At 39.6% G+C, this 27,932-nt stretch overlaps 3 protein-coding genes across 8 annotated transcripts; 1 reads left to right on the top strand and 2 right to left on the bottom strand.

Moving 5' to 3' along the window:
- Positions 1 to 62: 62 nt before the first annotated feature.
- On the bottom strand, positions 63 to 4,300 carry LOC109000893 (uncharacterized hydrolase YugF). Its single transcript, XM_018977930.2, has 10 exons — positions 4,050 to 4,300; positions 3,856 to 3,950; positions 3,681 to 3,778; positions 3,483 to 3,532; positions 3,307 to 3,402; positions 3,070 to 3,159; positions 2,439 to 2,531; positions 2,195 to 2,290; positions 726 to 791; positions 63 to 528 (listed from the first exon to the last, which is right to left on the bottom strand). The coding sequence occupies exons 1-10, from the start codon at positions 4,236 to 4,238 to the stop codon at positions 373 to 375; spliced, it is 1,029 nt and encodes a 342-aa protein (XP_018833475.1). The 5' UTR covers positions 4,239 to 4,300; the 3' UTR covers positions 63 to 372.
- Positions 4,301 to 18,166: 13,866 nt separating this feature from the next.
- Positions 18,167 to 23,315, top strand: LOC109014369 (ureide permease 1-like). 6 transcript variants are annotated; one of them, XM_035684470.1, is made up of 9 exons: positions 18,171 to 18,405; positions 18,713 to 19,015; positions 20,016 to 20,154; positions 20,295 to 20,469; positions 20,797 to 20,840; positions 20,970 to 21,031; positions 21,282 to 21,415; positions 21,518 to 21,656; positions 21,836 to 22,093. In XM_035684470.1, exons 1-9 carry the CDS (start codon positions 18,385 to 18,387, stop codon positions 21,986 to 21,988), a joined length of 1,170 nt encoding a protein of 389 aa, XP_035540363.1. In that variant the 5' UTR covers positions 18,171 to 18,384; the 3' UTR covers positions 21,989 to 22,093. The 6 variants fall into 6 exon arrangements, with proteins under 6 accessions (XP_035540361.1, XP_035540362.1, XP_035540364.1 ...); XM_035684468.1 differs by having other exon boundaries at positions 18,167 to 18,405; positions 21,282 to 21,656; positions 21,737 to 21,842; XM_035684469.1 differs by lacking the exon at positions 21,836 to 22,093 and adding an exon at positions 22,976 to 23,315 and having other exon boundaries at positions 18,168 to 18,405; positions 21,282 to 21,656.
- Positions 22,122 to 27,916, bottom strand: LOC109014367 (protein root UVB sensitive 3). Its single transcript, XM_018996804.2, has 16 exons — positions 27,687 to 27,916; positions 27,542 to 27,599; positions 27,374 to 27,433; positions 27,228 to 27,266; positions 27,068 to 27,130; positions 26,841 to 26,897; positions 26,173 to 26,236; positions 25,622 to 25,705; positions 25,179 to 25,261; positions 24,950 to 25,079; positions 24,599 to 24,691; positions 23,976 to 24,114; positions 23,594 to 23,634; positions 23,323 to 23,510; positions 22,704 to 22,802; positions 22,122 to 22,604 (listed from the first exon to the last, which is right to left on the bottom strand). The coding sequence occupies exons 1-15, from the start codon at positions 27,803 to 27,805 to the stop codon at positions 22,704 to 22,706; spliced, it is 1,317 nt and encodes a 438-aa protein (XP_018852349.1). The 5' UTR covers positions 27,806 to 27,916; the 3' UTR covers positions 22,122 to 22,604.
- Between the last annotated feature and the right edge of the window lie 16 nt (positions 27,917 to 27,932).

The following is a 27,932-nucleotide window of genomic DNA, read 5'->3' as shown; positions in this document are numbered from 1 at the left end:
CAAGGAAAATTTTAGAATCTACAAACTCACAAAATCCATATAAATTTCCAGTAAACAAAGGGTTCAGTTACGTGAAGGGTTAAACTGCTTTAGAAGTCCTTGGGTAAAACATAAAGAGTACAATGACTGATAACATCTATATATCAATGGCGAACAAGTTTCTAGAACCAGCAATATATATATACAAAGATGACACTACCAAACCATAAAACGAAATGAAAATTAATACAAAGACGGTTCAAACTTAGAAAAATAACTCTACAAAATGGCCCTTAAATTAGCTCGTTCCAGAATTACATTACCAAATCCTTGAATCTGGTGAACAGCACAGCCATCTCTATGTCATTTATGCAAGAGATTGAGAGTGGAGCTTCAATGTTGGTGAACACATTCCATCTCTTTATAGCAATCTTCCTGAACATATTCTAGAATCAATTTTGCAACTGAGTTTGGCTTTTCCACGTGAGGAAGGTGGCCACATTCTGGTAATTGCCGTATAATTGCATTAGGGAGTTCACAGTGCAGTCTCTGAATAACGAATCAAATAACCAAACAAGTCAGTTATTCAAGCTGAATCAAAGAAATGGTCATTATAAAATCTCGAAAGGTCATTAAAGATGAGCCCAATATATGCGGACAGGCACGGTGTGTGTTTGGAATGCCTTCAAACATTTTTGTTCTTACTTTCTGTTGCATTCTATACTTTATCCATAAAATTTACTAACCACTCCAAGTTTGTTGCTAACGATCTGGTCATTCTCACCCCATATGATAAGTGTCTTCTGATTTACCTGTTGAACAAAGTCGAGAAATAAGGTTTTAAGGGAGTATAAAGCTTCTTGGCATTTACTTGATATGATATTATTATAAAAAGAGAAACTCAAAGTTCTATGCCTATAAATCTTCATCTGGAAGACTGGAACATACAGCACCTTTTTTTTTTTTTTTTTTCAGATAAGTAAAAAGAGCTTACAGCTCCTTTTTCCCACACATTTCCATAGAAAAACTCCTATCGGGATCCATTCCTTGGTCTCTGTCCCCCGCTTCTCTTTCTCTCTCAGTCTCACACACACACACACACTGGCTGTAAGTAATCTTTTGGATAATTCTAATTCCCACACATTTCTGTAGAAAAACTCCTATCGGGATCCATTCCTTCGGCCTCTATCCCACTCACACTCACACACACTGGATGTAAGTAATCTTTTGGATAATTCTAATTCCCACACATTTCTGTAGAAAAACTCCTATCGGGATCCATTCCTTTGGTCTCTGCCCCCCGCTCCTCTCTCTCTCTCTCTGTCACACACACAGTGGCTGTAAGATATCTTTTGGATAATTGTAATGAACAAGAATGACGCCTATATAGCACCCATGATGATACACAAGGAACCCAACTGACCTGCAGTCAAATTCATCCCTAGAACTACAAAACTTTTGGAGGAAGCCCTGCTACATCTTCCGCGAGGAATTATTGTTTTCCTTGCTTGTGCATCAGTTTTCATCAAAGAAATTTAATAAAACCATTAAACATCCCGACAAGCTTCACTTAACTTTTGTATTGGCCAAAATCCCTCCAACCACATATCGTTTTGTGAACAAATTTCAAAGGAAATTACCGATAATAAAAAAAAAAAAAGAAAAAAAAAAAAAGACAAATTTTGAAGGAACTTGGGATCCAAAAAAGAGGTTGAGAAGAAGCAGCATGAAGTTAACATGCATGATAAGAAATCTAGGGACTTGCATTTGCCAATCATATTTCCCCTGTTGGAGATCATTCATAAGTTTCCACAGGGCATTACCAACCATTTTTTGAACCACCAAAAAGTTACAATGATCAAACAAGTTTAAAACCCATCATAATGGGATATTTCCCTTTTTTCAGCTGTATGGTTTGTTTTCTTTTTTCTTTTTTAGTAAATAATGAGTCAAGCCTTTTCAGTGCTATAAAAAAGAAGCCATAAAACTAATAGAAGCCAAAAAAAAAAAAGAACTGCTTTTAACACGCATTCCACATTAAATGTCTCAAAATAAATTAAGGATATATGAGCTCCTGAATTGAATGTTCTCCCATTCATGAACAAGCACATGAGATGTTCTCCTTCATGTGCACAAAAAAGGGCTCTATTCTATATCCAGAACTGAAGGACACTAACACTGGTTGAATTAAGTGGCAAAACAATTTCACATATACCTGCTTTATCTGTGAACTAACGTTGTAACCCCCACTGATCATAAAATCCACAGTTGCATCTTCCCACCAAGGCAATAGACAATGCAGCCGGCCCACCTAGAAAAGATAATAAGAACATCGTTAGAGTTCAAGTTCACCACCACATCATCCCCATGCATTTGTTAAAAACCAGCAAGATGATAGATATTTTAATTTTTCCTCATTCAATCAGAGAGAAATATGTTGTTTGAGAGGAAATACTCACATTAGTCCAATCTAAGCTGGTACTAAACGAAATGCCAGTGAAGGTCAAAAAATTTGCGTATAAGCGCAACGGGATGCTCTTCAATAAATATACCTGGTCCAAAATAGAGTACCCACAGTCATTGCTAAAAGGTAGAATAGAAGGGAAATATTCTGTTGCAGGAAAAAGGTGTCCAAATTCTTCGTTTGCCGTGAGTACAGATAATTGAATATCTTGTCCTGCCTCCAGGAGAAAAAGGGATAATTTTTTTTTTTGCTGGGGTGGGGGGTAACGGGTGTGCTGTGTTAGCTGCCAAACAGCGCATCAGGACTGCAACCAAAAGGATCAAGGCTGACTAAGCACTAAATCAGCGGATGTTGATGCATAGTGGCAATACTAGGGAAAGTCATTAAGGTGTTAGGTTATGTGCAACAAAGACCAAATGCTGTATAAAGGAATATATAATTCAATTCAAGACATCACTGATACAAAGGAAAATCATTAATTTAAACGATATAACATAGATTAGACTTCGGCAATGAGCAAACATATTATGATGTATATGGATCGTGGCTGCCTTAAATAAATTTTGATAGAGGAAATAATTTAGACTTGTTAGTAGCCTGAAGTTAAGGTTTTTGTAAAGACTCACCCCGGCATATGCTACTATTCTGGGTAAATCTGCCAGACTTCCTGTGCCTTCTGCATATACACTTGCGTCAATTAAAATCAGCTTTTCAACCTGGAAGAAAAATGAACTTGAAATAATGATCTTCCATAGAATGTTAGAGGCACCGAGTATAGCAACTTCTTACAAAGCATAACTTGTATCTCTCACTAAATGGATTGATGCTTTATAAGCACAAGTTCAATCATCTAATGTACTCACAGCTTCTGGATGATTGACTGCAAAGTCAATTGCAACTGCAGCACCTAGGCTTGGTCCAACCAATATCATTGGTTTTTTTATGTAGGAGTTCCAAAGCTGTTCTCGAGAAGAGACAAATCCAATATGATGATTTCTTAGACGCAAACCAAGGATAAAAGAAAACCATGAACTAAAACCTGATAAAAGTGTTCGCGCTTGGATGTCACATCACAACTTGGAAGCCTTTCTGACATGCATTAACAAAAAAAAAACGAAGAACCCATTACAAATCACCAAAGGAGCAGAAGAACACCCCCCCCCCCCCCCAAAAAAAAAATAAATAAATAAAAACAAAAACAAAAGAGATGAAGAAGAAGACTAGCATATAAACAAACCCAAATCAGAGAAACCCCAACCAAGAATGTCCACGGCCCAAGCCTCCAAACCAGCTTCTTCGAGCAATGGATGCGTGTATCTCCATTCTAAACAGGAGCTGAAAAAATAGATGTAGTGTTGATCCCAAAAGACAAATTAAGCAATCAAATCACTGAAACGGTAATGCTATAAGACCTGTCAAAACCATGGAGAAGAACCACTGGACTTGTCTCGCTCCGTATCAATGGTCTCACGCAACTACTCATTATACAATTATCCGAGAAGCTCACCTGAAATTATCGGCAGCCACATGCATTCGCAAAGATATCAAGCGAATTAGTCACCGAATTTTCAAAAGCAAAAGGAAAGCCAGAGAGAGTGAGGATTACAGATACGGGGAGTCTCTCAATTCTGGTGGCGAGCGTACGAGCAAACGGGTCTTTGATATTTTCGATTTCTTTGGGGAGGAACGAAGGGAACCCAGCTAGGGTGGAGTAGACTCCGAGACACTTTGGGGCTCTGCGCTTGGTGTACTTTAGGGGTGGTGCCGGTGCGGAGATGGGTGAGAGAGCGAGCATCTTAGTGGGTGTACCGGATTGAAGGAGCACGAGCAATGCGCGGTTGTGGTGATGCGGTGCTCTTAAATAAATTGCAAAGAGAAGATCTTAAATAGACGTGAGGGTGTGATATTTATGTTGAATTGTGTTGAATTGAAATGATTAAATATTATTAAAATATTATTTTTAAATATTATTATTATTTTAAAATTAAAAAAAATTAAATTATTTATTATATTTTATATTAAAATTTAAAAAAATTATAATAATAAGTTAAGATGAATTTAAAAATTAAACTAAACCTTAAAATTAGTTATTTTTAAAATTATTTTTAAAATTTAAGAAATAAATAAATCTGTAATATTTATTATCGATTTACTTACGTTCGAAATTTTTGTACGAAGAACGCGCTAAATAGTGGATGCTACTACTCGGCTGTTTGGCATTTACGGTTGGACGTGTGCCTAGTGCAATTGATTTTATTTATTTATTTATCTTTTTAAACATATTTTAAATATCTTTAAATATGACAAAGAAAAATATATAAATATACTAGTAATCACTTCCTTAACTATTAAAAAAAAATTAAAAGATGATGTTGTGAAAAATGATGACAGACAAAGCAAAACAAATACAAGCAAATCAATCACACAATACAAAATTAACGTGGTTCAACATGTGCTTACGTCCATAAAGCTGTAAAAGATTTCATTATATTGAGGAATCACAAAATATACTTCAGAGTGAAATTTGAGTGTTCAATTTACCACACCATTCATAATAAGCATATTTATAGTGTTACAAGGCATAAATTTTAATTTTCACTTTTATGCGTTATTCCCTTGAGCAGAGTATCGAGCGTGCCTTGGCCAAACTCTTTATTAGATATTTGCTCGAGCGACTTATCAAGCGAAACTCAAGTGAACATTAAGCAAACTTTGTGCTTGGTGCATCTCGACTCAACGCAATATCAAAATTTTTTCCGACCCCCACAAGGCTTAGGCCATGTAGCGCATGCTTGGGCCGATGGCATATCCTTGTCAGGTCAAGTCATCAAATCGGGCCAACACACCAACAAACCAAGTTTCATAAACCCAACATGCATGAGCGGTCAAAACCAGTGAGCAAAATGAGATGAAAAACTAGCATTTTCTATATGAGTTTTGCTATTCATCATCCTCATATACCACACACCACACTTATTTTATTTTAATTTAATATTATTCTTTCTAGACTAATTAAGTTTTTCTACTCATCATCCATACACTATACATTTAATAAAAGAAAAAAATAAAAAATAAAAAAAAATTAAATGTGGTGTGAGGATGATGAGTAAAAGTTTTCTTTCCATATTGTATCTACTTAATTGATAATTCAACGAACTTGACTAATCTATTTCCCAAATTCCAGGTATATGATGATACGTAGAGGAAACTGTATTTGCTCCAAGATTCTTGTGAAAGGAGTAATCCCCTGGGTCTGGGCTGGGCCGAAGCAGACTGGACCAGGTCGCCCGGGGGGCATGGGTTAGGATGGCCCAGAAGGCCCATAAGCAGGAAAGGGAGGGAAGACGTGCCTCATGTGGGGACTGGTCAGGAGTACAACTGCTCTTGACCACCCATGATCCAAGTGTTAGGATCAAATCAAGGTGTCAGGAGGGACACTGACACCCAGGCACTGAAGGTAGCACAGACGAAGCCCCTTGCGCTCGGGTACTGACGGCAGGCTAACTTGATATGATTACCTCGCATTAATGGGACGGAGGTGGGCACGCCACAACAAGGAGCCACTCCGCATTTAATACGCCCCGGGGCTCGATACGCCATTACGTGCCTCCTGGGGTGTCAGTGACAGTTGCAACCAAGTCTAGCTAGTCTGTACCGTGGTAGGGAAGTGGTAGGGACACTCGACTCCTGTACGGAATTGCACACCACGATCTTCACCTCAAGGACCAACCTAGCCAGGTATAAATACCATTTCCCACAGCCAGGAGAGGGGTTCACACTTTTAAATACTTCAGCTCTCATTCTCATTGATTGAATATATCTCTCTTTCTCTCATTCCCAATTACTAACTTAAGCATTGGAGCTACCACAGCCTTTGAGCCCCCTACTCTCCATTTCAATAGAAACCTGACCGAGCTCAGTTGCATGGAGTTATCTAGGCAGCAAAATACGACATCAACAGTGGCACCGTTCGTGAGATTTCTTTATTTCCTATAGTAACGTGTCCTTCACATGCTGGCAACAATGCGCTCCTAAGCCTCATGTCGTGAACCAATGAACATTTGGAAATGTTGAATTTGGGAAATAGATTCATCAAGGCCCATATGACCTTGCACGGGTTCACGAGAGAGGTCACGTGCATGGAGTTTCCTCTCACTCTGAAGGGGACGACGTGAGCATGGTTCGGGTCTCTACCACTCGGGACCATAGACAGCTTCACTGAGCTAGCTTGACTCTTCCTGACGTAGTTCATGATGAGCTGAAAAAGGAGGCAACCTGCTGCCTACCTCTTGACTATGAAGCATTGAGACGACGAATGTCTAAAGTCGTACCTCTATCGGTTCAATAGGGAGCATGAGGATGAAAAGATCACCCTGGCGGCCCTGCTGGGTGGGGGTCTGGCCCCATAACCCCTTCATGATCGAGATCACATGGAAGAGCCAACTTCATTGAGGGAGTTCATGGACCGAGCTGACAGTTTCATCAACATTGAAGATATGCTTCAGGCACTGACGGCCTCCTGAAAGATCAAGTTGGAAAGGATAGACAATAAGGCCGCCATCCAGAGTGGTGGAGTGAGACAGGAAGGTCGCAAGAAGAAAGCACGCAAGACAAAAGGCAAGAAGGAGCAACCCACCCGTGGGCGGGTCGAACCACGCACCCACTCTAGCATGGCCGTGGAGGCTGAAAGAAACCCGAGCTCGCAGGGTGAATAATGATAGGGCTCGGCCCGCTTTAAGTACTACACCTACCACCAAACTGATAGCCACTGAATAGAAGATTGCTTCATCAGAAAATGGAAGATGGAAGAGTTGGATGCTCTATTAGACCAGCGGGGTGACGAGCGGCACGACCAATGACTTGATGACTACATGCAGCCATGGAGAAGTGAAAGTCCATTAAGGAGAAGGGCTGGAGGGAGACTCAGAGCGAGCCTGCGCTGAAGAAGCTAGGCTAGATGAGACTGTCCGGTGGGCAAAATCCGCACAATTGCAGGAGGGTATGTCGGAGGAGGAACCACCTCCTCAACAAGGAGGGCCCACGCCAGAAAGGCTAGGTACGACGAAGTGTTCACCACCAGCAGGGTAGTCCTGAGCACAAGGAGCCACTCAGGGGGGGACTGTCATAACCTTCAGCGAGAAGGATGAGGAGGGCATTTTGCACCCTCACGACGAGGCTTTAGTAGCAATTGTGCAGATCGCCAACTACCTGACGCGAAGGGTCCTGATCGATAACGGCAGTTCTGTCGACATCCTACTCTGGGAAGCTTTCATTCGAATGGGAATCACTCCCGATCAGTTGCGCCCGGCTTTGACACCTCTCAAGGGCTTCACTGGAGACATAGTCTAGCCAATTGAAGCTATCATCTTGTCCATCCTGGCAGGGAAGGCCTTGAGAACGGCAACCACTGTGGTGGATTTTCTCATGGTAATGGTCCCTTCCTCTTATAACGCAATCCTGAGGCAATCAACCTTGAACCACTTTCAGGCAGTGACCTCCACATTCCACCTGAACATGAAATTCTCAACTCCCATGGGGGTGGGAGAGGTTCGTGGCAAGTAGGTCCTGGCACGAGAATGCTACGCTTGGGAACGGAAACCTGAGGCTATAGAGGTTCGATCTCTTGAAGGAATATGAGAGGATGCCGGCCCACCTTTGCCTCCAACCTTGATGGAGCTGGACAAGGAAGTAAGGGATAAGCAGGCCCTACGGCAAGCAGAACCCAATGAATCTCTGGAATTGGTGTCTGTGGATTCACAGAGACCTGAACGGACTATCTAGGTGAGAACCAAGATGGCCCCCGAGCTGGGCAAATCTGTAAAGCAGCTCCTCGTCGAGCACCAAGACGTGTTCGCCTGGAGTTACAAAGAAATGCCTGAAATCGACACGACCGTCATCAAACATCGCCTCACTGTGGACCCTAAGACAAAGAAGATTAAGCAAAAATGCTATAGTTTCAATGCGGAGAACTAGGCAGCCATCGCTGAAGAGGTAGACTGCCTCCTGGCTTCAAGGTTCTTCAGGGTTCTCTGTGCTGCTAGTCTCTCGTCCATCCTCTTTCCATTTCTTCCAGTTTCTTGTTATGTGTCTTCTTCTCTGGAACTCAAGAAAACGCAGAATAAGCCAGTAAACAATTCAAGAAGTAACAAAGAAGAGGCAGGAATCTTTCTTTATTTGCAGAAGAGAATTTCGAGCATTCTCCAAGCTCCTTACAATCAAACTTAACTCAATTTTCCCGATACTCTGCCTATACCCTACCCTTCCTTTTATAGAACAATCATAAGAACTAAAAGACTAACAGATTCTAACTAACTCTTATTTCTGTTACAACAAGAAGAACAAAAACGACGTCGGTTTATTACAGAGAACGCACCGTTTAACTAAACCTTGTTATTACATGAATTCAAACGCACCGTTTCATTAATTCTCTAAACGCCCCGTTTGACCTTGGTAGTTAATTCCGTTGCTTACACTCATGATCTTCATACATCTGCTCGCCCTTTCTCCCATCAAGATTTCTTCACCTAGAACGCACCTCACATTCTCCCCCTCTTAAAGGACTTGACCACAAGTTCTTCACCCAGAACACACCTCACAACACAGTTCCCACAAGGTGTGGGTAGAGTTGTCTCAATTTCCACAAGCTTTCCCAAGAAGAATCCTCCACTGCAGCCCCCACCTAACTCACAAGTACTTCTGTCACAGTATGATTACCACTCTTAGAAACTCTTCTCTCCAAAATTTTCTGAGGCTCAGGTTGTAACTGACCACTCGAATAAGTGGGAGGTAATGTTGGTAAGGGTACAATATGCTGGCCAAGTTTCTTTTTTAAACACGACACATGAAAAACTGGGTGTATTTTTGATGAGCTAGGCAAATTTAGTTTATAAGCAACAGATCCCAACTTTTTCACAATCTGGAAGGGTCCATAAAATCTTGGTGCTAGCTTCATGTTATGCCTCGTTGCCACTGACTTCTGCCTATAAGGTTGGAGTCTTAAAAAGACCCAATCACCCTCTTCAAAAGATCTTTCACTTCTATTTTTGTCAGCATAGAATTTCATCCTATGCTATGCCTTCTTTATATTGTCTCTCAATAAGTTCCACAATTCCTCCCTTGACCTTAGCTGCCTATCAACAGCATCATTAGAGCACGTACCTGAGACATAAGCCATCAACTTTGGTGGTGCATAGCTATAGAGAGTTTCAAATGGAGACATTTTGATGGAAGAATGCATAGTAGTGTTGTAACACCATTCAACAATTGGTAACCATGAAATCCATTCCTTTGGTTTTTTACTGCAATAACACCTTAAGTACCCTTCCACACATTTATTCAAGGCTTCTGTTTGACCATCTGACTGAGGATGGTAAGAAGAACTGAAATCCAAGGAGACCCCTTGCATCTGAAATAACTGTTTCCAAAATGAATTAGTGAAAACTGCATCTCGGTCAGAAACAATTGATCTTGGTAGCCCATGCAATTTGAACACCCCAGAAAAGAAAACTTGAGCAACCTTAACAGCTGTATAAGGATGTGAAAGGGGAAAGAAATGGACAGATTTGGTTAGTCTGTCCACCACAGAAAATCCATTAGAATTGGGCAACCCATCAATGAAGTCCATGGAAATATCCAACCATGGAGATTGAGGTATAGAAAGTGGTTGTAAAAGACTAGGGTACTGCACATTTTCATACTTGCTGACTTGACAAACTTCACATTCTTTCACCAATCTTCTGACATCTTTCCTCATGCCTTCCCACCAAAAGTCCCTTCTTGCCCTTTGTAAGGTCTTATGATATCTCACATGACCTACCTGGGGATTGTTATGGATGAATTGCAGCACCTTGGAGTGGAATGAAGTAGAAGGAATGACAACCAACTTCCCCTTCCTCAGCAACAAATCTTGCTGAATGGAAAAATGTTTTGGTGCCTCCTGACCCTGCTGCAACTTAGTCAGAATTGCAGAAAATTTAGAACAGGAGGAATAACTTCCTTTCAACTCTTCAATCCACAAGGGATTTGGAAAAGAAATCATTGTGGCTGTTCTTCCTCATCTCTTCTCGAAAGAGCATCAGCTACTAAGTTCTCTTTACCCTTCTTGTAATCAACTGAAAAGTCATAACCAATCAGTTTAGACACCCACTTGTGCTGTGACTCAGTGCCTATCTTCTGCTCGACCAAAAACTTCAATGCTTGTTGGTTAGTTTTGATTTTAAAGAAGTGGCCCAATAGGTAAGGTCTCCATCTCTGGATAGCAGACACTAGAGCTAAGAGCTCTTTCTCATAAGTAGACAAAAGTAGTGCTTTTCCCTTTAAGACTTTGCTATAAAAGGCAATAGGTTGAGAATCTTGCATTAAGACTGCCCCAAGGCCCACACCACAGAAGCATCACACTCAATGGTGAACACTTTGGTGAAGTCTGGTAGCCTCAACACAGGAGGATTGCTCACAGCTTTTTTCAAGAGCTCAAAGGTAGCAGCAGCTTTATCATTCCAACAAAATGAATTTTTCTTCAACAAATCTGTTAAAGGTGCTGCTATGGAGCCATAACTGCGTATGAACTTCCTATAATAACTTGTTAATCCTAAAAATCCTCTTAAGGACTTCAAGGTTTTAGGAATAGGCCATTGAATCATGGTTGCTGTCTTGGCAACATCAATTTGTACCCCTTTCCCCAAAATAATGTGGCCCAAGTACTCAATTTCATGCACACCAAACTTACATTTAGACATCTTTGCATAAAGTGTATGCTGCCTCAAAATGCCCAACACAGTTTCTACATGCAACAAATGATCACCAACATTTTTGCTATACACCAAAATGTCATAAAAAAAAACCAAAACAAACCTTCTTAAGAAGGGTTTGAAAATATGGTTCATTAATCCTTGAAAGGTGGCAGGAGCATTTGTAAGACCAAATGGCATTACCAAGAACTCATAATGGCCTTCATGAGTTCTAAATGCTGTCTTGTGAATATCCTCCTCCTTTACACGAATTTGATGATATCCAGCCCTTAAATCCAGCTTTGAAAACACATGAGCTCCAAACAGTTCATCAAGAAGTTCATCAATTACAGGTATTGGAAATTTATCTTTAATGGTTTCTTTATTAAGGGCTCTATAGTCGATGCACATACGCCAAGATCCATCAGCCTTCTTAACCAATAACACTGGTGAAGAAAAAGGCTTTGGCTGGGTCTTACTACACCAGTTTGCAACAATTCATGTACAATTTGCTCTATCTCGAATTTCTGGTAATGAGGATACCTGTAAGGTCGAACTATAACAGGTAGGGCTGAAAACCGAAGTACTCGGTTCGGTTTTCTCATGAAACCGAAACCGACCGACCGGTTTCTTAATAAGAAAAAAACCGATCGAAACCGACTGCTTTCGGGCCGGCCGGTTTCCGGTCGGTTTGATCGGTTTGAACGGTTTGGGCTTTTCTTGGGCCCTTCTTTTGGGCCTTTGTTCTATTATAATTGGATCAATTCAACAAACTGTTTTGGGCTTTTTTTTTTTTCCTTATTTCATTATCCAAGTTCTTTTTGAGCTTTTTTTGAGTTGATTTCATTTTAAATTTTAATAGTAATATCATTTATAATTTTCTAGTCTTAGTCTATTACTAACTAACTATATTAATTATTACTTACTACTTATTACATAATTAAAAAAAATAAAATTAACTTCACTAGATGTTTAGTATTACTTAATACATATTAAAAAAAAACAAAAACAAAAATAAATTGTCTTAAGCATAACAAAATGCAACTAAAAAATATAACATAATTAAATGACAACAAATTGGATAATTGCTACTTGCTTCTTTAACTTCACATCGTCAACCTTCAATCTTCAATACTTGTCACGTTTGATTGTGTGCCCAACTCTATATACAAACATTAATAAATATTAATAAAAAAATAAAACATCAAATGTTAGTGAATTTGGTTTATAAAAAATACTAAAATTAAATTACAATGAAAACAAATAAAATATTACCTGATTCTACTATGAAGCTCTCCACATTATCCATAGCCTCCCGGATATCAATGGTTGTTGCTGAATGTCTTAACCAATTTTGAGTACAAATCAGTGCCTCAACAGTTCTTGGAGCCAATGAACTCCGAAAAGGGTCAAGCACACGACCTCCCGTACTAAATGCTGACTCAGACGCAACCGTGGAAACAGGCATAGCCAATAAGTCTCGTGCAATCCTCGCGAGTATAGGATAGTTAGCCTCATTAATTTTCCACCAAGTCAACAAGTCAAACGATGTGGAGAGTGCCTCACAACCTTCTGATAAATATCGATCTACTTCTGTTTTGGCAATAGTAGATCCCATGGCGGAAGATGCTTTATACCACTCATAGAACCATTTGGTCTCACGCTTGCCATCACCATCATTCATGGTTCTAGATGTCGGAGGGGGCACATATTCTTGGCTACTCGTGGTGGAGCCGAATTCCACATTATATTCTGCATACAAATCTTTCAATAATTGTTTCACATTCGACACCAACTCATCAGCACGAAACTCATCATGAACTTTCTTCAAGTGGAAAGTAAGAAGTCCTAACTTGCTTCGTGGATCAAGCACAACTGCAACTAACAAGAACAAGTTCAGCCTGTCTAATGACCCCCAATACTTATCATACTTTGTTCTCATATTTATGGCCATACTCCTCAAACAACTATTAGGACTCTCACTCAACTCCATCAACTCATTTTGGAGATCACAAATCTCTAAAAAACTGGTGTTAGCTGTCACATATAAAGACCCAGAAAATCTATTAGTAGCATCATAAAACATCTCCAAAAATTTAACAAAAACCCTCACTGTCTCCCACTCCCTAGCTTTAGGAGGCCCCATGTGCCCAGACCCAGTGCCATCATCAAAATAAGAGAGGTAATTATAATCCTCACTCTCCATCCGCCTGAAAGCCTTCTCAAACTTCTCAGCTGCCTCCAACATCATATAAGTTGAGTTCCATCGTGTTTGTACATCAAGACACAACATTTTCTTATAATCAATTTTTTCTTTTTCAGCACATCTCTTAAACTTGTCTAATCTTGCGGGAGATGAACGCACATATCTAACTGCAATTCTCACCATTGTGATGGCGTCATTACACTCCTTCAAACCCTCATTCACAATAAGATTCAATATATGAACACAACATCTCATGTGCATGTACTTACCCCCCAACAAATTTCCACTCAAAAACTGTTTCAAATATGAAATTGCTGTATCATTTGAACTTGCATTATCAACTGTCACAGTAAATATTCTATCAATGCCCCAATCATACAAGCATGACTCAACATATCTCCCAATAGTTTCCCCTCGATGATTAGGGATTAAACAAAAGTTAATGATTTTTTTTCTGCAATTTCCAATCTTGATCAATGAAGTGTGCAGTTAGACACATATAATTCAAATTCTGTATTGATGTCCATGTATCGGTCGTCAACGAAATCCTCATGCCACCATTTTTTAACACTTTCTTCAATTTTTCCTTTTCACTTTCATACAATTTCATACAATCTCTTGCCACTGTGACACGACATGGCACTTTAAACCGAGGTTCAAAAGCCCAACACACTTTCTTAAATCCCTGTCCTTCAACAATTCTAAATGGTAACTCATCGACAATTACCATCTCTGCAATCGCCAACCTCACAACATCTTCACTATATTTGTGGGTTACAAGACTCCTTAACATACCGGCACTCTCTCCAACCCCCTCCTCAGGTGTTGCCTCACCTGTTAATATTTTTTGGTACCTATCCAAAGGACCACGTTTATGAGGATTTTTAGGACATGAAGGCAAATGGTTTTGCATTGTTGAAGTCCCATTCCTCTTTGAGTGGCAAGCATATGTTTTGCCACAATAATTACATTTAGCCTTTGGATCATCTATAACATAACCCTCCACTTTCGTAAAATGGTCCCAAACAATAGATGGATCCTTCCCTTTTCGTTTCTTAGGTAATGGACAAGTAGTACTAGTAGGGGCACTAGGGGGTTTTGATGACTGGGTCTCCCTCACATCATCTCCCAAGTTAATGGTTGGTGTTGATGTATCAATATCAATCGGAGACGACGAAGAATCCATCTAATTATAAAACAAAACATAAATATTACACGTTAGTACTTAATACGTTATCACGTACATTATCACAACAGCTAGTTTGCAACATAGCAAACATCACAAGTCTAAGACTCTAATCTAAGTTTAGTTCACTCATCACATTTCATGTTTTAAATTCATTAATTCAAACTTTCAAAGACTAGTAAGAAATAAAATTAACAAACATACCCTACAATCCACAAGTCTATCACAGACACACGCACAAAAATTATCACTAATCATCACAAATTATCACACTGTAAGCACAAAAATTATCACTAATCATCACAAATCATCACAACTGCCTTAACCAACCAAACTTAGATGCTTCAACTTTAGTGACTTAAATTCATCACCCATCAAATTTAAACACATTAAATCTCCAATTTTCAATTTTCAGTTCACAGATTCACACACACACGACACAAAGTCAATCAACTCATTTTCACAGATTCACATTTCGGACAGAGTCACAGAAGTTCATCAACTCAGATTCACAGAAACACACACGACACAACTTCAATCACAAACCACAATATTTTTACTAACTATGACAAACCAGAGGCAAGCAATATTTCATATGGCCACGGAAAAAAATTCCTCAAGAAATGTGAAAATAAAACTTACAGTGAGTGAGATGTGGGCCGTGTGGGTCGTCGCCGTCGGCGATGAGAGAGGAGACAGGGTTGTGCCGCTGTGGGTTGTCGGCGACGAGAGAGGGAGTCTGGGTCTGGGGTCACGCCGTCACGAGGTCCGGGGAGAGAGAGGGAGTATATGGCCACGGGGTCCGGGGAGAGGAAGAGGGAGATGGAGTCTGTATGGCGGCGCCGGCTATGGCCTATAGGGGTCCGGGGAGAGGGAGAGGGAGAGGGAGAGGGAGGCTGCCGCTGCTTCGAAGCCGAAGGATTCAAGGAGAGAGACGAAATGAGATTCGGCCATTCGGGGGTCTAAAGTGGGGGTTCTAACCCTAACCAAAACGGTGCCGTTTGGTTTAGACCAAACAGCGCCCGTTGGCCCCGTTTAATTTTTTTTTCATAGGTTTAAAAACAAAACGACGCCGTTTCATGTGAAACGGCGTCGTTTTGTATAAGAAATATATTTTAAAATATATATTTAAATGGTCGGTCGGTTCGTCGGTTTAGACCGGGGTTGAACCGCAGACCGAACCGGCCGACGTCGGTTTCATTGATTTCCTACCGCCGGCCGACCGGTTCTCTGCCGGTTTCGGCCGGTTCCTGAATCCGGCGGTCGGTTTGAGTCGGCGGCGGTCGGTCCGGCCGGTTTGTGTACAGCCCTAATAACAGGAGAAGCCCCATCCTTCAGGTTGATTGAGTGATCAAACTCTCTTGTTGGTGGCAATCCAACAGGTTCAGCAAACACATCCTGGAATCCTTCAAGCAACTCAGCCATTGGTCCTCCAGTACATACTTCATTATGTGGTTGCTCCACAGGCCTTAACTGTAACAACCATGCTTGTTGACTTATAAAATCTGATTTAATTGCCATAGTCCCTGACAACATGTGAACACTTGCAGCAGTCAACCCTTGCAACTTAACCATCTGCCCATTCCACTAAAAACTCATTGACATATCAATAAAGTTCCAAATAATGTTGCCTAAGGTTTTTAACCATTGAACTCCAAGAACTATATCACATCCTCCCAATGTTAATACATGAAAAGGAACAGAGAACTTCAAACCTTGAATCTTGATTAGTTCTTCACCCCTTCCCTGGCTCAAAATCTTATCACCATTGGTGACCCTTACTTGCAAGCTGTAGTCTTTTTTGACATTCAACTTAGCTTCTTGAACCACAATAGGATCCAAAAAGTTATGTGTGCTTCCAGAATCAATAAGAATTTCAACTGAACAAGGGCCAATCTTGCCATGCAACTTCATAGCATTTCCATTACTGCAACCAGAAATAGCATTAACAGAAACTTCTAAAGAGTCCTCAGCATCACCCGATACCTCTCCCTCTTCTATGATCACTGATTCTTCAATAACAGGCTGGATTTTATCCTCCTCCGCTTGGATCAAATAAACTCTGGGATTCTTGCACACGTGACTGTGATTCCATTTTTCTTCACAATGATAACAGAGGCCTTTCTTCCTCTTCTCATCCATTTGTGAAGAAAAAACTCTCCTTGTTGGTACCCCATGCTTCTGAAACTTGGAACTATCATCCACAATTTCCCCATGGCTCTTAACAGGCACTGCTGTGTTGTTTTTCCAAGACCTCCTTGATGCCAAAACATATTCTTCCTGGATCTTAGCAAGGCCAAAGGCAGCATTAAGATTTATAGGGTTAAGCATTTTTACAGGAAGTCGAACTTCATCTTTAAGGCCACTCATGAAATAGCTTAGTTTATGCTTTTCTGACAACCCCTTCAGCCTATTGGACAAGGCTTCAAACTGTGCTTTGTAAATAGCCACAGAAGATACTTGTTTCAATCGTGTTAAGGACTCCATAGGATCATCATAGGCTGTAGTACCAAACCTGACCAGCAAGGCTTTTACAAAGGATTCCCACATTGTAAAGATACCCCCATCCACTGCATCTTGATACCATACGAGGGCCTCACCCTCCATATGATATGAAGCCATTAAAAGTCTCTGATTCATCGAAACTTGATGATATTCAAAGTATTGTGTTACTTTAAAAATCCATGCTCCTGGATTAGAGCCATCAAAATGGGGAAAGTCGAGTCTAATGCCCCTTGGAAACCTCTCCTCTTGATTCAAACGCCTACCAAACGAAGTTTCTTCATGATTCTCCTCCCTGCGAGAGTTAACTTGCTGAAACTCAACCAATGACTTCAACATATCAGAAAATTGATCGAGTCTTTCGTGAATGCTATTAATAGCATGGTTGTGGTCTTCTAATTGCTTCAAAACAGCTTCCTGCTGAGCCTTCGAAGCAGCTGCGCGCGTGCTTTCAACCATGGATCGCCAATCTGATACCAATTGTTATGTGTCTTCTTCTCTGGAACTCAAGAAAAAGCAGAATACAAGCCAATAAACAATTCAAGAAGTAACAAAGAAGAGGCAGGAATCTTTCTTTATTTGTAGAAGAGAATTTCGAGCATTCTCCAAGCTCCTTACAATCAAACTCAACTCAATTTTCCCGATACTCTGCCTATACCCTATCCTTCTTTTTATAGAACAATCGTAAGAATTAACAGACTAACAGATTCTAACTAACTCTTATTTCTGTTACAACAAGAAGAACAAAAACGACGTCGGTTTATTATAGATAACGCACCGTTTAACAAAACCTTGTTATTACATGAATTCAAACGTACCGTTTCATTAATTCTCTAAACGCCCCATTTGACCTTGGTAGTTAATTCCGTTGCTTACACTCGTGATCTTCATACATCTGCTCGCCCTTTCTCCCATCAAGATTTCTTCACCTAGAACACACCTCACATTTTGCACTTCGGAAGTAAAACAGTTTGTTGTTTGTTTTTTCTGTTTTGGTTCAGGGTATATTTGGAAGATTCCTAGATGGGAGTCTGAGGTTGTGATTGTGATTGTGATGTGAGTGGGGATCTCTGTCAACTGTTGTGGTGTCCCAGATAATTTTGCAACAGTTTTTTATTGGTAGGTGAACCGTCTCCATATCTCAATGTCAATGACAACTGTTAGTTATAATTTACACTCATAAACATGGTTTGTAGATACTTTTGAGATTTTTGTTCGGTTGTGTTCTTCTACTAACACTCCATTATTTTCATGAATTCGTGAGTGGTGGACGACGAGGGCAGCTGGGTTTCCACTCTTCTTCTTCTTCTTCTTCTGTCTTATGATTGGATTTTCTGTAATGGTAGGTTTTCTGTATAATTTGGCCTCCCAAAAAATCAGTGATTTGGAATCATCTCTTCCCTTCAATTTCCTTTTGTATATGGAGATTTACGCTTTCTTTCTCATTTATAGTCAACGCTTATATTTTTCCCTTTATGGTGGCACCCATGCATTTCAGATGTTTTTAGCAAGTGAATTCCCATCCTGTTTCATGGGCTGGAATCATTCCAAGTGCTAATATTGGCCATCAAACTGAGTGGCGAGTGTTATACTTGATGTGTTTGGAAAGGCAGATAAAATAGAGTAATTCATATTGCCTCTCCCTGCAGGATTTCTTTGGAATACCTTCATCGATAAATCTATCAACTGAGAGGATTATATATAGGGGATTGAAAGTGTACATCGTGGAGAGCAAAGGAGGTGCCATTGTATGTATGCTGCTTGCCTTGATCTTCCTAGGCACATGGCCTGCTATTCTGACTCTCCTGGAAAGACGTGGTCGTCTTCCTCAACATACTTACCTTGACTACACGATCACAAATCTCTTGGCTGCTGTAATTATTGCTTTAACATTTGGGGAGATAGGCAAGGGCACAAACGATTCACCCAATTTCTTAACTCAACTTTCTCAGGTGAGTTCCTAATGGATATTAAAGGCGGTGTTCTTACCATCTTCGTATTTCTCAAAGCATTTGAAAGGCAGTCCTCGCCGATAATGACTGCCTTGTGGTAGGTTCTTACCATCTTCGTATTTCTCAAAGCATTTTTGGCACAACTGTTGTGAATTATCATCCTTTAAAGCAAATTATGTTGTTTTCCCTTCTTTTTTTAATGTTTCAATATTCTTCTAATGTGGCCTCTCACAAGGGAAGGAAATATTGATGGCATGAACTGGTCCTGTTGTTGGCATCAGGCACATGCTAAAGTAGAACCTACCATAAATGGCTGTTTGTTTGTTTTCCTTTCAAAGAAGGATGAATATAAGACATTTTTAACCTTTTACATGCATATGACTTAATATATGTAATCCCAATTTTGTTTGCTCCCATTGTGGTTAAAAAACAACCTTTTTTAACATACATGCCAACCTTGTACTTTGCTCTCTCTCTCTCTCTCTCACTCTCTCTCTCTCTCTCTCTCTCCAGTCCACCTGTCGATTGGGGCTATCACCTTTACCATGCATGTGACATGAATAGAGGCACAAGTACCGCCTAATATCAGTATAAAAACAAAAAAGAAAACAGTTAATCTTTCCATCTCTATGTGGGCTGGGAACCTTAATGTCTGTGAACTATTTAGCTGTAACTGTGAACAACTAAATATGGAGCTGCCAGCCCAGTGTAAGTAGATTGATAGCCCTGTTTTAATGCTTTGTTAGATAGGTGGAAACCATCAGAAAGTCTGGGTGTAGATATATGAACAGAAGACTATCAATCTACATAAATTAACATTCTATCCTCCATGAGGCACTAATTATGAAGCATTATTAATCTTAATTGTGCTGTGTTTCACATAGAAGTAGTTCTGAATCTTCTGAGTTGATTGATGCTGCATACTTGGACATGAATCTTGGTGCAATGGCATCACATCAGTTACAACCGATTCATGATTCTGCTAGAGTTCTTGATGCAGGATAACTGGCCCTCTGTTTTGTTTGCAATGGCTGGTGGGGTGGTGCTCAGCCTTGGCAATCTGTCTGCACAGTATGCTTGGGCTTTTGTTGGTTTATCAGTGACACAAGTGATCACTGCAAGCATAACCGTTGTTATAGGTCTCTCTCTCTCTCTCAGAGGCATGTCAATACGCATGCAGTGTGTGTGTGTGTGTGTTTGGATATGGAATTCAGGAAAATGAAATAAAAGCCTGGCAAGATGTCTGCTTTCATTATTGGCTTTGTTCCAACTGTGACAGGCACAACAATGAATTACTTTTTGGATGACAAAATCAACAAAGCTGAGATCCTTTTCACTGGTGTTGGTTGCTTCTTGGCTGCGGTTTGTCTTGGCTCTGCTGTTCACGCATCCAATGCAGCTGATAATAAAGAAAAGCTAAAAAATTTGCCAAGTGGTTGTATAGTTGGAGCTGAGTATGCCTCTTTCCTTCATAGTTATGAATGGAATTGTGCTGATTTGGAGCTAAAGGTTTCTCGTCACGATAATTAGTGTTGTCTAAAGTTTTTAAGAGATTTTTTTTTTTCTCTGGAAAGGAAATGCAGTTGTAATTTTCTCTTCACCCTAATCTTGATGGCTGTTTTTCAACTTATCTTTGCTCTCATGGTTTTCCTTGCCATGGTTTTGCATGGATTAGGTCAATTTCCACTAAAATCTCTCCAGCATCACACGTTCTTTTCTTCCTCTTCAAGCAATATTGCTCATGTTACGCTGATGCATCTACAAACTGAACCTTTTGCCAGGGCTATGGATGTTTCCATGTCTAAAGAAACAATTACAAACAATGGTAAGGAACTCTCTCTAGACTTTTATTTTCTATGTTTGGGCTCCTTTCATTTTATAATAAATTGGTAATTCTACCTTTTTCTTTTAATATTGGACATCAATAGTATTGAAAATGGAAATGGTTCTGCAGATAAAGCCAAAGCCGGGACTGCTGGTTTTCTCATAGAACTAGAGAACAGAAGAGCTATTAAGGTGGGTGGTTTTGATTCGACGTATATATTGTTAATTTTGAAATATGGAATTTTCATTTTTTTCGTCTCCCACCTGCACATAATAAATTTGAGGCAATTATTCTTGAAGTTATGAACTCATGGCTGCCAAGAACCTCTATGCTAGTTGGTTGGCCTGCTTTTTTCTTTTTTGAAGGAATTGCACACCATTATGCATAGATAGACAAATATATATCCATGAATGTAATGTATAGGTATGATTCTGATTGCAGGTGTTTGGGAAGAGCACTTTAATTGGACTGGCCATAGCTTTCTTTGCTGGTGTCTCCTTCTCTCTATTCTCACCAGCATTCAATTTGGCGACAAATGACCAATGGCACACTTTAAAGGAAGGGGTTCCTCACTTGTCAGTCTATACTACATTTTTCTACTTCTCAGTCTCTTGTTTTGTCCTTGCCATCATTCTAAACATCACCTTCCTTTACCACCCTGTACTAAATTTACCTAGATCGTCCCTTAAGGCTTACCTGAGAGACTGGAACGGCCGAGGCTGGGCCTTTTTGGCTGGGTTTTTGTGTGGGTTTGGCAATGGTCTCCAATTTATGGGAGGTGAAGCTGCAGGATATGCAGCTGCAGATGCAGTTCAGGTTAGTTTTATTTCATTTACAAAATAGCATGCGAATACTTGACTATAAAATTATATGATTTTCCTTAGTGACGTTTTCAGTTTAAATACCACCCCTTATTGTCTTGGACAAGGGTGTGCCTGTCACACTTGCACGTTCACCAACTTCTCAGTGCTCATTTCAATTTGGTGTGATATCAGGCACTTCCACTCGTGAGCACTTTTTGGGCCATCCTACTCTTTGGAGAGTATCGAAAATCATCACGAAGAACATATATATTGCTTGTCAGTATGTTGTTTATGTTTATTGTAGCTGTTGGATTTCTTATGGCATCATCAGGGCATCGAAAATAATCATGCTGCTGAAAGATCGTTGTCTGGAAATTGTATAAAACACAAGTAATCAATCCAACGTGACTGTGAGAGCTTCACAGCCAACAGGATACAGTTCGCTCAAAAGCATTGTAAATTTCTTGGTACTGAATAATAAAAGAAGAAGACAGCTTAATGTAAATGACATACAAAGATGTCCAAAAATCATAATCAAGTTATTTCTGACTTCCAAGAAGAGTACTTCAGCTCAAAATGAAGAGACAGAGACCAACTCATCCAGACTGCTACTACTGTCGTTCTATGCTTGAAATTGAATTTGGTCGACTCGTTTGACATATCAAATGCATGGATGAATAGGAAAAGTTGGAATGTTGCAAGTTGCGTGTTTCATAATAGAGTTGTTGAAACCTTTTTTTTTATCAGTAATAGAGTTGTTGAAACCTTAATTTAAAACAACACATGGTGATAAATAAGATCCATGATGTATGGATTTCTTCACAAATAATCGTATGCGTAATGCCAACAAAATCTCCACATCCGCCTAGAGGCTTGGGATAGATCCTTATCAGCCAGAACTGCAATGGAGCCAAAAATGACTGACTATGTTCCTCTGTTAAGATTGTCATCTAACAGTTCTCTGTACCGAATAACCAAGATTGATCAATGGCCCCGTATCATGGCAAGTTGCACTAATTTCACCTCATATCACTATCTTTATGCGATAAAAACAAATCACCTAGTCCATCTTTGCATCCAAAGGCTCACAGATCCATTTTGCCTTCCAAACAATAGAAGGTGATAGAAGTCGTTCTGTTTTCCAACCTGAGGACCTTAGCTGTAAAACAATGAAAGAAAACAATTCATACAGCATTTGAACCATAAACGATATATAGAAGTGACGACATAACAACAATCTTGTGCTTCTGAATTATCACAGTAGAATACTAATATATTTCCATGAGTTCAGCTCCTTTTTCATTCCTACAGAAACCGATTTTTTTTTTGCAGCCACACCAGTGTATGGAGAGGTGCAGGACTTCGCCAATAAATAATACATAGAACATATACTCTACTGCATTTGGAGAATCCACTGCAACCCTCAATCTTTATGGATCAGTACCAGGAGAGGGGTCCAACACATGCCAAGATCAAGGGTGTACTGGATATCCCACCCAACAGTGGAGATTGGTTTCACCCATCATAGAAAAGAATATAATTTTAAGTAATCCAGTTGGCACTCTATATGATAATGTATATGCCATTCTTCCAAATGGGCAGCACGCACAATCCTATTGGGTCATTAAAGATGCAAAAATGAACTGATTGAAGTAGAGGATAAAAAATTAAAGATGTACCTTTTGAATAAAAACTTCGTAATGATTATCCATCCATGATTGGCTCTCCAAATGCACAGACTTGTTTTTATCTGTAAGATTTGCCATAACAAGGGCATGAAAAAATGACTGCAAGACATCTGCAGATGTCGAGTCTTTATGCAAAGTAGCATGGACAATTCCCTGCTTCTCCACTAGCACATACTTTGCTGTGAAGAGTCAGACCAAAAGAACAACTGATGAGCTAGAGTTTTTAATAGAAAATTCATTTTTATATAAAGTAGAGCTCAACCTTTCTTGTAGTGAGATCCTGCAGAATGCAACAGGTCCATCCTGTTCAAAAGTATTGCTTAATTTGTCAATTTTGTACAATAATGACTTGAGAGATCTAACAGGATCTATATAATAATTGATCCACATGATATTCATGTCAGCTTAGCAGTATAGTGTGTTGGGCTCCGTTACAAGTGTGATCATACAATTGAGGTGCCCTCACAAAAAAAATTGTTGCAGAAGTGCAAGCAGCACATTGCTGCTCTTTGAACAACATATAGTCCTAGAGGGAAGAGGAAACCCGAACTCCTTTCTTTGGATATGTAATCAAGAAGGAAACCCATAAACCGTAAAGGAACCTTCATGTGAAGTTAATAAGATGAATGGATTTCAAAACTCACAGTTCCGAGTGATTAAGAGAAGACACCCTTACACCTAAGTGTACTTGCATGTGTATCTGTTTAGCACTCTTGGAGCTCCATGAAGTGGTCCATGCGGGTAGTACATGCTCCATCCTAGAGACCTTTTCAGGTGAGAGAACTGAAAAAACACAGAACATAAAACAGAAATTGCACTGAGTGGTCCAATGATTGAGGTGATTAAGTACTAAAATGCCATCGAAACATAAAATGAAGGCGTTAAGAAATTTAAATCAAGCCTCGAAAAACATTGTAGTAATTTTGTGTTAAATTAAAAGGCATTAATATTGCACTAGAAAAATTACAGTATGGCACACGGAATTTTGTACAAGAGCAGAACAAAAGCGAATTAATAACTGAGAATACAATGTTCAAGAGGAAAGTCATGGCAAGCCTGGCTTTGAATCTGTTAATGGCATCAGTTGACCCTACAATGATATGGAGTGACTAGAACTTTGACAACGTACAGACTACAGGGGCCAAATAATTTCTGGTTATTTGGATCACTTCAATTCAGGAGCTCGATTTGACAATAAGTTGCAATGGCAGGAAAAGGGAAGTAAAAACTTAGCCGGCCCTAGGGAAACAGCAACCACAGGACCTACCTTGGCCAGTTTCCAGGAAATGCTGCAAAAGAATTGAGCTCCTCTCAGGATTTAGTGAGGTTAAGACAAGGCATCGGACAGCCTTGTAGTTTGCTGCCAAAAAATTGAAATATTTCTGAACCAAGATTAATAAAAAACCCACACACAGCCAGATTAAAAATTAAATAAGGCAATTTAACAAAAATTGGAGAGAACATTGGAACAGGTGCAGCATCTCAAAGTCTTATATCTATAATTAACTCCAGGCAAACTTAAGTCAGATTAAAATGTCATAAGGGCTCCTGGAAGTTGCATGTCAGGTGCAATGGTCAAAGAGAAGCTTCCATTGCAGCCGTCATGTATATAACTTACCATATATATGGAACAGGGTGAGTGACAGAAAAGAAAACCAAATAGCTAGTGCATGCCCCATTGTAATCCGAGCAAGAAGCATTCCCAAAGCCATGCCAATCATTGTTGCCAATGTCTCTTGACTTCCTTCCTATCAGCAACATACAAAAGCAAGTCAACAGTTACTCCAACTGATTAGATTTAAGTTTACATGGTTCTCGTCCAGTATTTAGAATATCAGCAGCAGTACCTTGGCAGAAATATCTGCAGCATTACTCTGAAGGGCAAAATGCTGTGTCAAAGCAGCTCTAGTTGCTCCACCAGCAACACCAGCTGATTGTGAACAATATGGGAAAAGATGGAATTAAAAATTCTGAAAACTGCTCCTTTGCATCATCATTTTTCATTTATTTTGATAGATTTAGACATTTTAGCAAGATATGTAAAGCTATATAGCAAAAAAGAATTCCTGCATACCAGACTCATTTGGCAATGAACTTTTATTACTTATAGAAACTTATTGTAAAAATGAAATAGTATTCCAATGATTCAAAACTCACAACCAGTAACACCCATGGGGAAAGGATAGATGTAACTTTTATACTACATGGCAACAGAAGTAAACAATCAATTAGAAGCCATCAGTAACTTGTAGTTCTTCAGAATGTATGATTTAGGAAAATGAGTACTTACTGAATGATCGTGATAGGCTCCCCAAGCAAACTACAAACACGAAAGCTGAAGGAAACAAGGGGGAAACCAGGTCCATCAACATTCCTGAAACCGTTATAACAACCATTCTGGTCATTGTCCACCAAATCAGTGGCCACAGGTTCAACCAGCTATTAACGGGCAAAGCGATATTATTTAGAACTAGCACTTCATAACATACAATAATACTCACGCGTATATGTCCAAGTCCAAGCCGTATATGAGCTTATACCCAAAGAAGCAATCAAGGTATAATTAAAATCAACCATTATAAATCATAAGAACCTTTTCCTTTTAAGCAATGTGGGATCCCATCCACCATCTTCTCATACTAAACCCGGAACGTTATAGTATGCACTTTTTTTTTTTCCTATTGAAAATTAAACTGCCCAGCTTTGAAGACATTTTTTTAAATGTCCATGTCCAGCTTTGAAGACAAAAATAACAAACCGAAGCCAAAAAGGAGGTTTGTCAGCCTGCATATGCACCCCCCCCCCTAACACACACAGACACAACAACTTATGAGAACGTACCAAGATCATTCATAAGATCTGCGATTAAACGCCACATTTTGGCATTGCTATCCAGGTTTGAGCCCTGAAGAACAGAGAGTCACACAGCAGATAAAATATGTTTAAGGAGGAATCATGCGGACAGAATCCTTAAGTAGGAAGTGAACATGTTTAACAGCCCATAACCAAAAGAGATGGCCCATAACCACTATTGTGATTGGCTGCATCACTTTTTTTTTAATATAAAATAACTGTTTTAGCCAATCACATTAATAGAGTGCGCAAAGAGTACGCAAAATTGACTGAATGTAGCAGAACTCTATGAAGAAAGATGGATTTGTTTGTTAATCTATCTTTCTTCATAATGTGTGGATGCAAATATATATTTTTTTGATATGTAAACGATTGTATTAATAAAAATATATTTGAAGGTTATCCATCTAACTATGCATCCTTTGAGATTCAAATATGTATTATCTTAATATTACCATGTTTACCGCACTAAGTTTGAATTCTGAAGTGATAAGATGATGATGTGGCAAAATCTAAACCATTGAACATAAAAGAAATTGGTTCGGATTGAGTGAGATCCATCTAGCGAAGTACCCTAAGTGCTCTAGGGGATATTAATCAAAACAAAGTCAAAATCTTCTATGTAATTAAATAAGCAGAATTATAGAACCACTGACCTGGTAGAATGTGAATAAAATGCCTCCAAGCATTCCAGTTAGGTCCCTCAAAAACCACTGTTCAATGTTCCAAATTTATAGTCAACATATTGCAAACTTAATAAAAGAATAAACCCTTCTCCCAAGTTCCAACTGCTTGGGAAGGACAATTGTTAACACAAACATCCCAAATAAAATCAATTTAAACTGAAATATACGCTATGCACGTTTCGCATGCATACGCTTACCTGAAATGTGGCACCAATTACAGTCGCGGATTTCTCACCAACTCCAATAGCACTAAGAAGAGCCTAAAATTTGATTTTAGCGCACCATGTTTTAGTAACCATCAGCGGGCCTTCGACAATGCATCGAAACTTATAAATGTCAAACGTATAGAGAGCATACTTGTGTCGAAAGCATGGTCCGAATGTACGTTGAAAGGCCCTGTAGAAAATAACTCAGCCACATACGTAAGTCAGCGACAATTTCCCACATTCTTTCTTACGATGCCTCTGAATCCATTACCATGTTTTGATTTTGATCTTTTTTACCTGCAGTGAATCCCAGACTTGAAAAGGTACATAATCTGGAGTCACACTGTTAGGAAAACCCTGCACTTTGAGAAACCAAGATTAACGAGACAAACATCGGGCTTGATTTTCGTTTCTGAAAGAACACTAGAGGAGATTAAGAAAAAAAGAAAGAGAGAAAAAACTTGCCTCGGGTACAAATGCTTGGAGAACCCGTCTCCAAACATGGTGGAATCGGCCACCAGACCTGCGTGTATTTTTTAAGTAAAACAAGTCAACGAAACGAATAAAGCCTAATAACGAAAAGCCCCAACAACGAAAAAAAAAACACAACCTTTGGACGGAGAGAGAAGGGGAAGCAGTAATGGTGGCAGTTCTGGAGAGCTTGGTGGAAGAAGAACCATTCCATTCTTCTAAGATGACCTCCGTAGAGGACGATTTTGATGCTTCCATGAGAGAACTGAGTCAAAGTGCCTCTGTCTCCGTCTGATCCAAGGGAACGGAGAGGAGCTCAGGTCTGTTCTGGTACACCGTACTTCTTTTGCCAAAGTAAACAAACAAGTGAACAACGTTGTTCTAT

This window comes from Juglans regia, chromosome 13, assembly GCF_001411555.2.
Source record: "Juglans regia cultivar Chandler chromosome 13, Walnut 2.0, whole genome shotgun sequence".
Lineage (NCBI taxonomy): Eukaryota > Viridiplantae > Streptophyta > Magnoliopsida > Fagales > Juglandaceae > Juglans > Juglans regia.
Note: the sequence above shows the minus strand (reverse complement) of the source record. Positions and strands in the feature narration are given on the sequence as shown.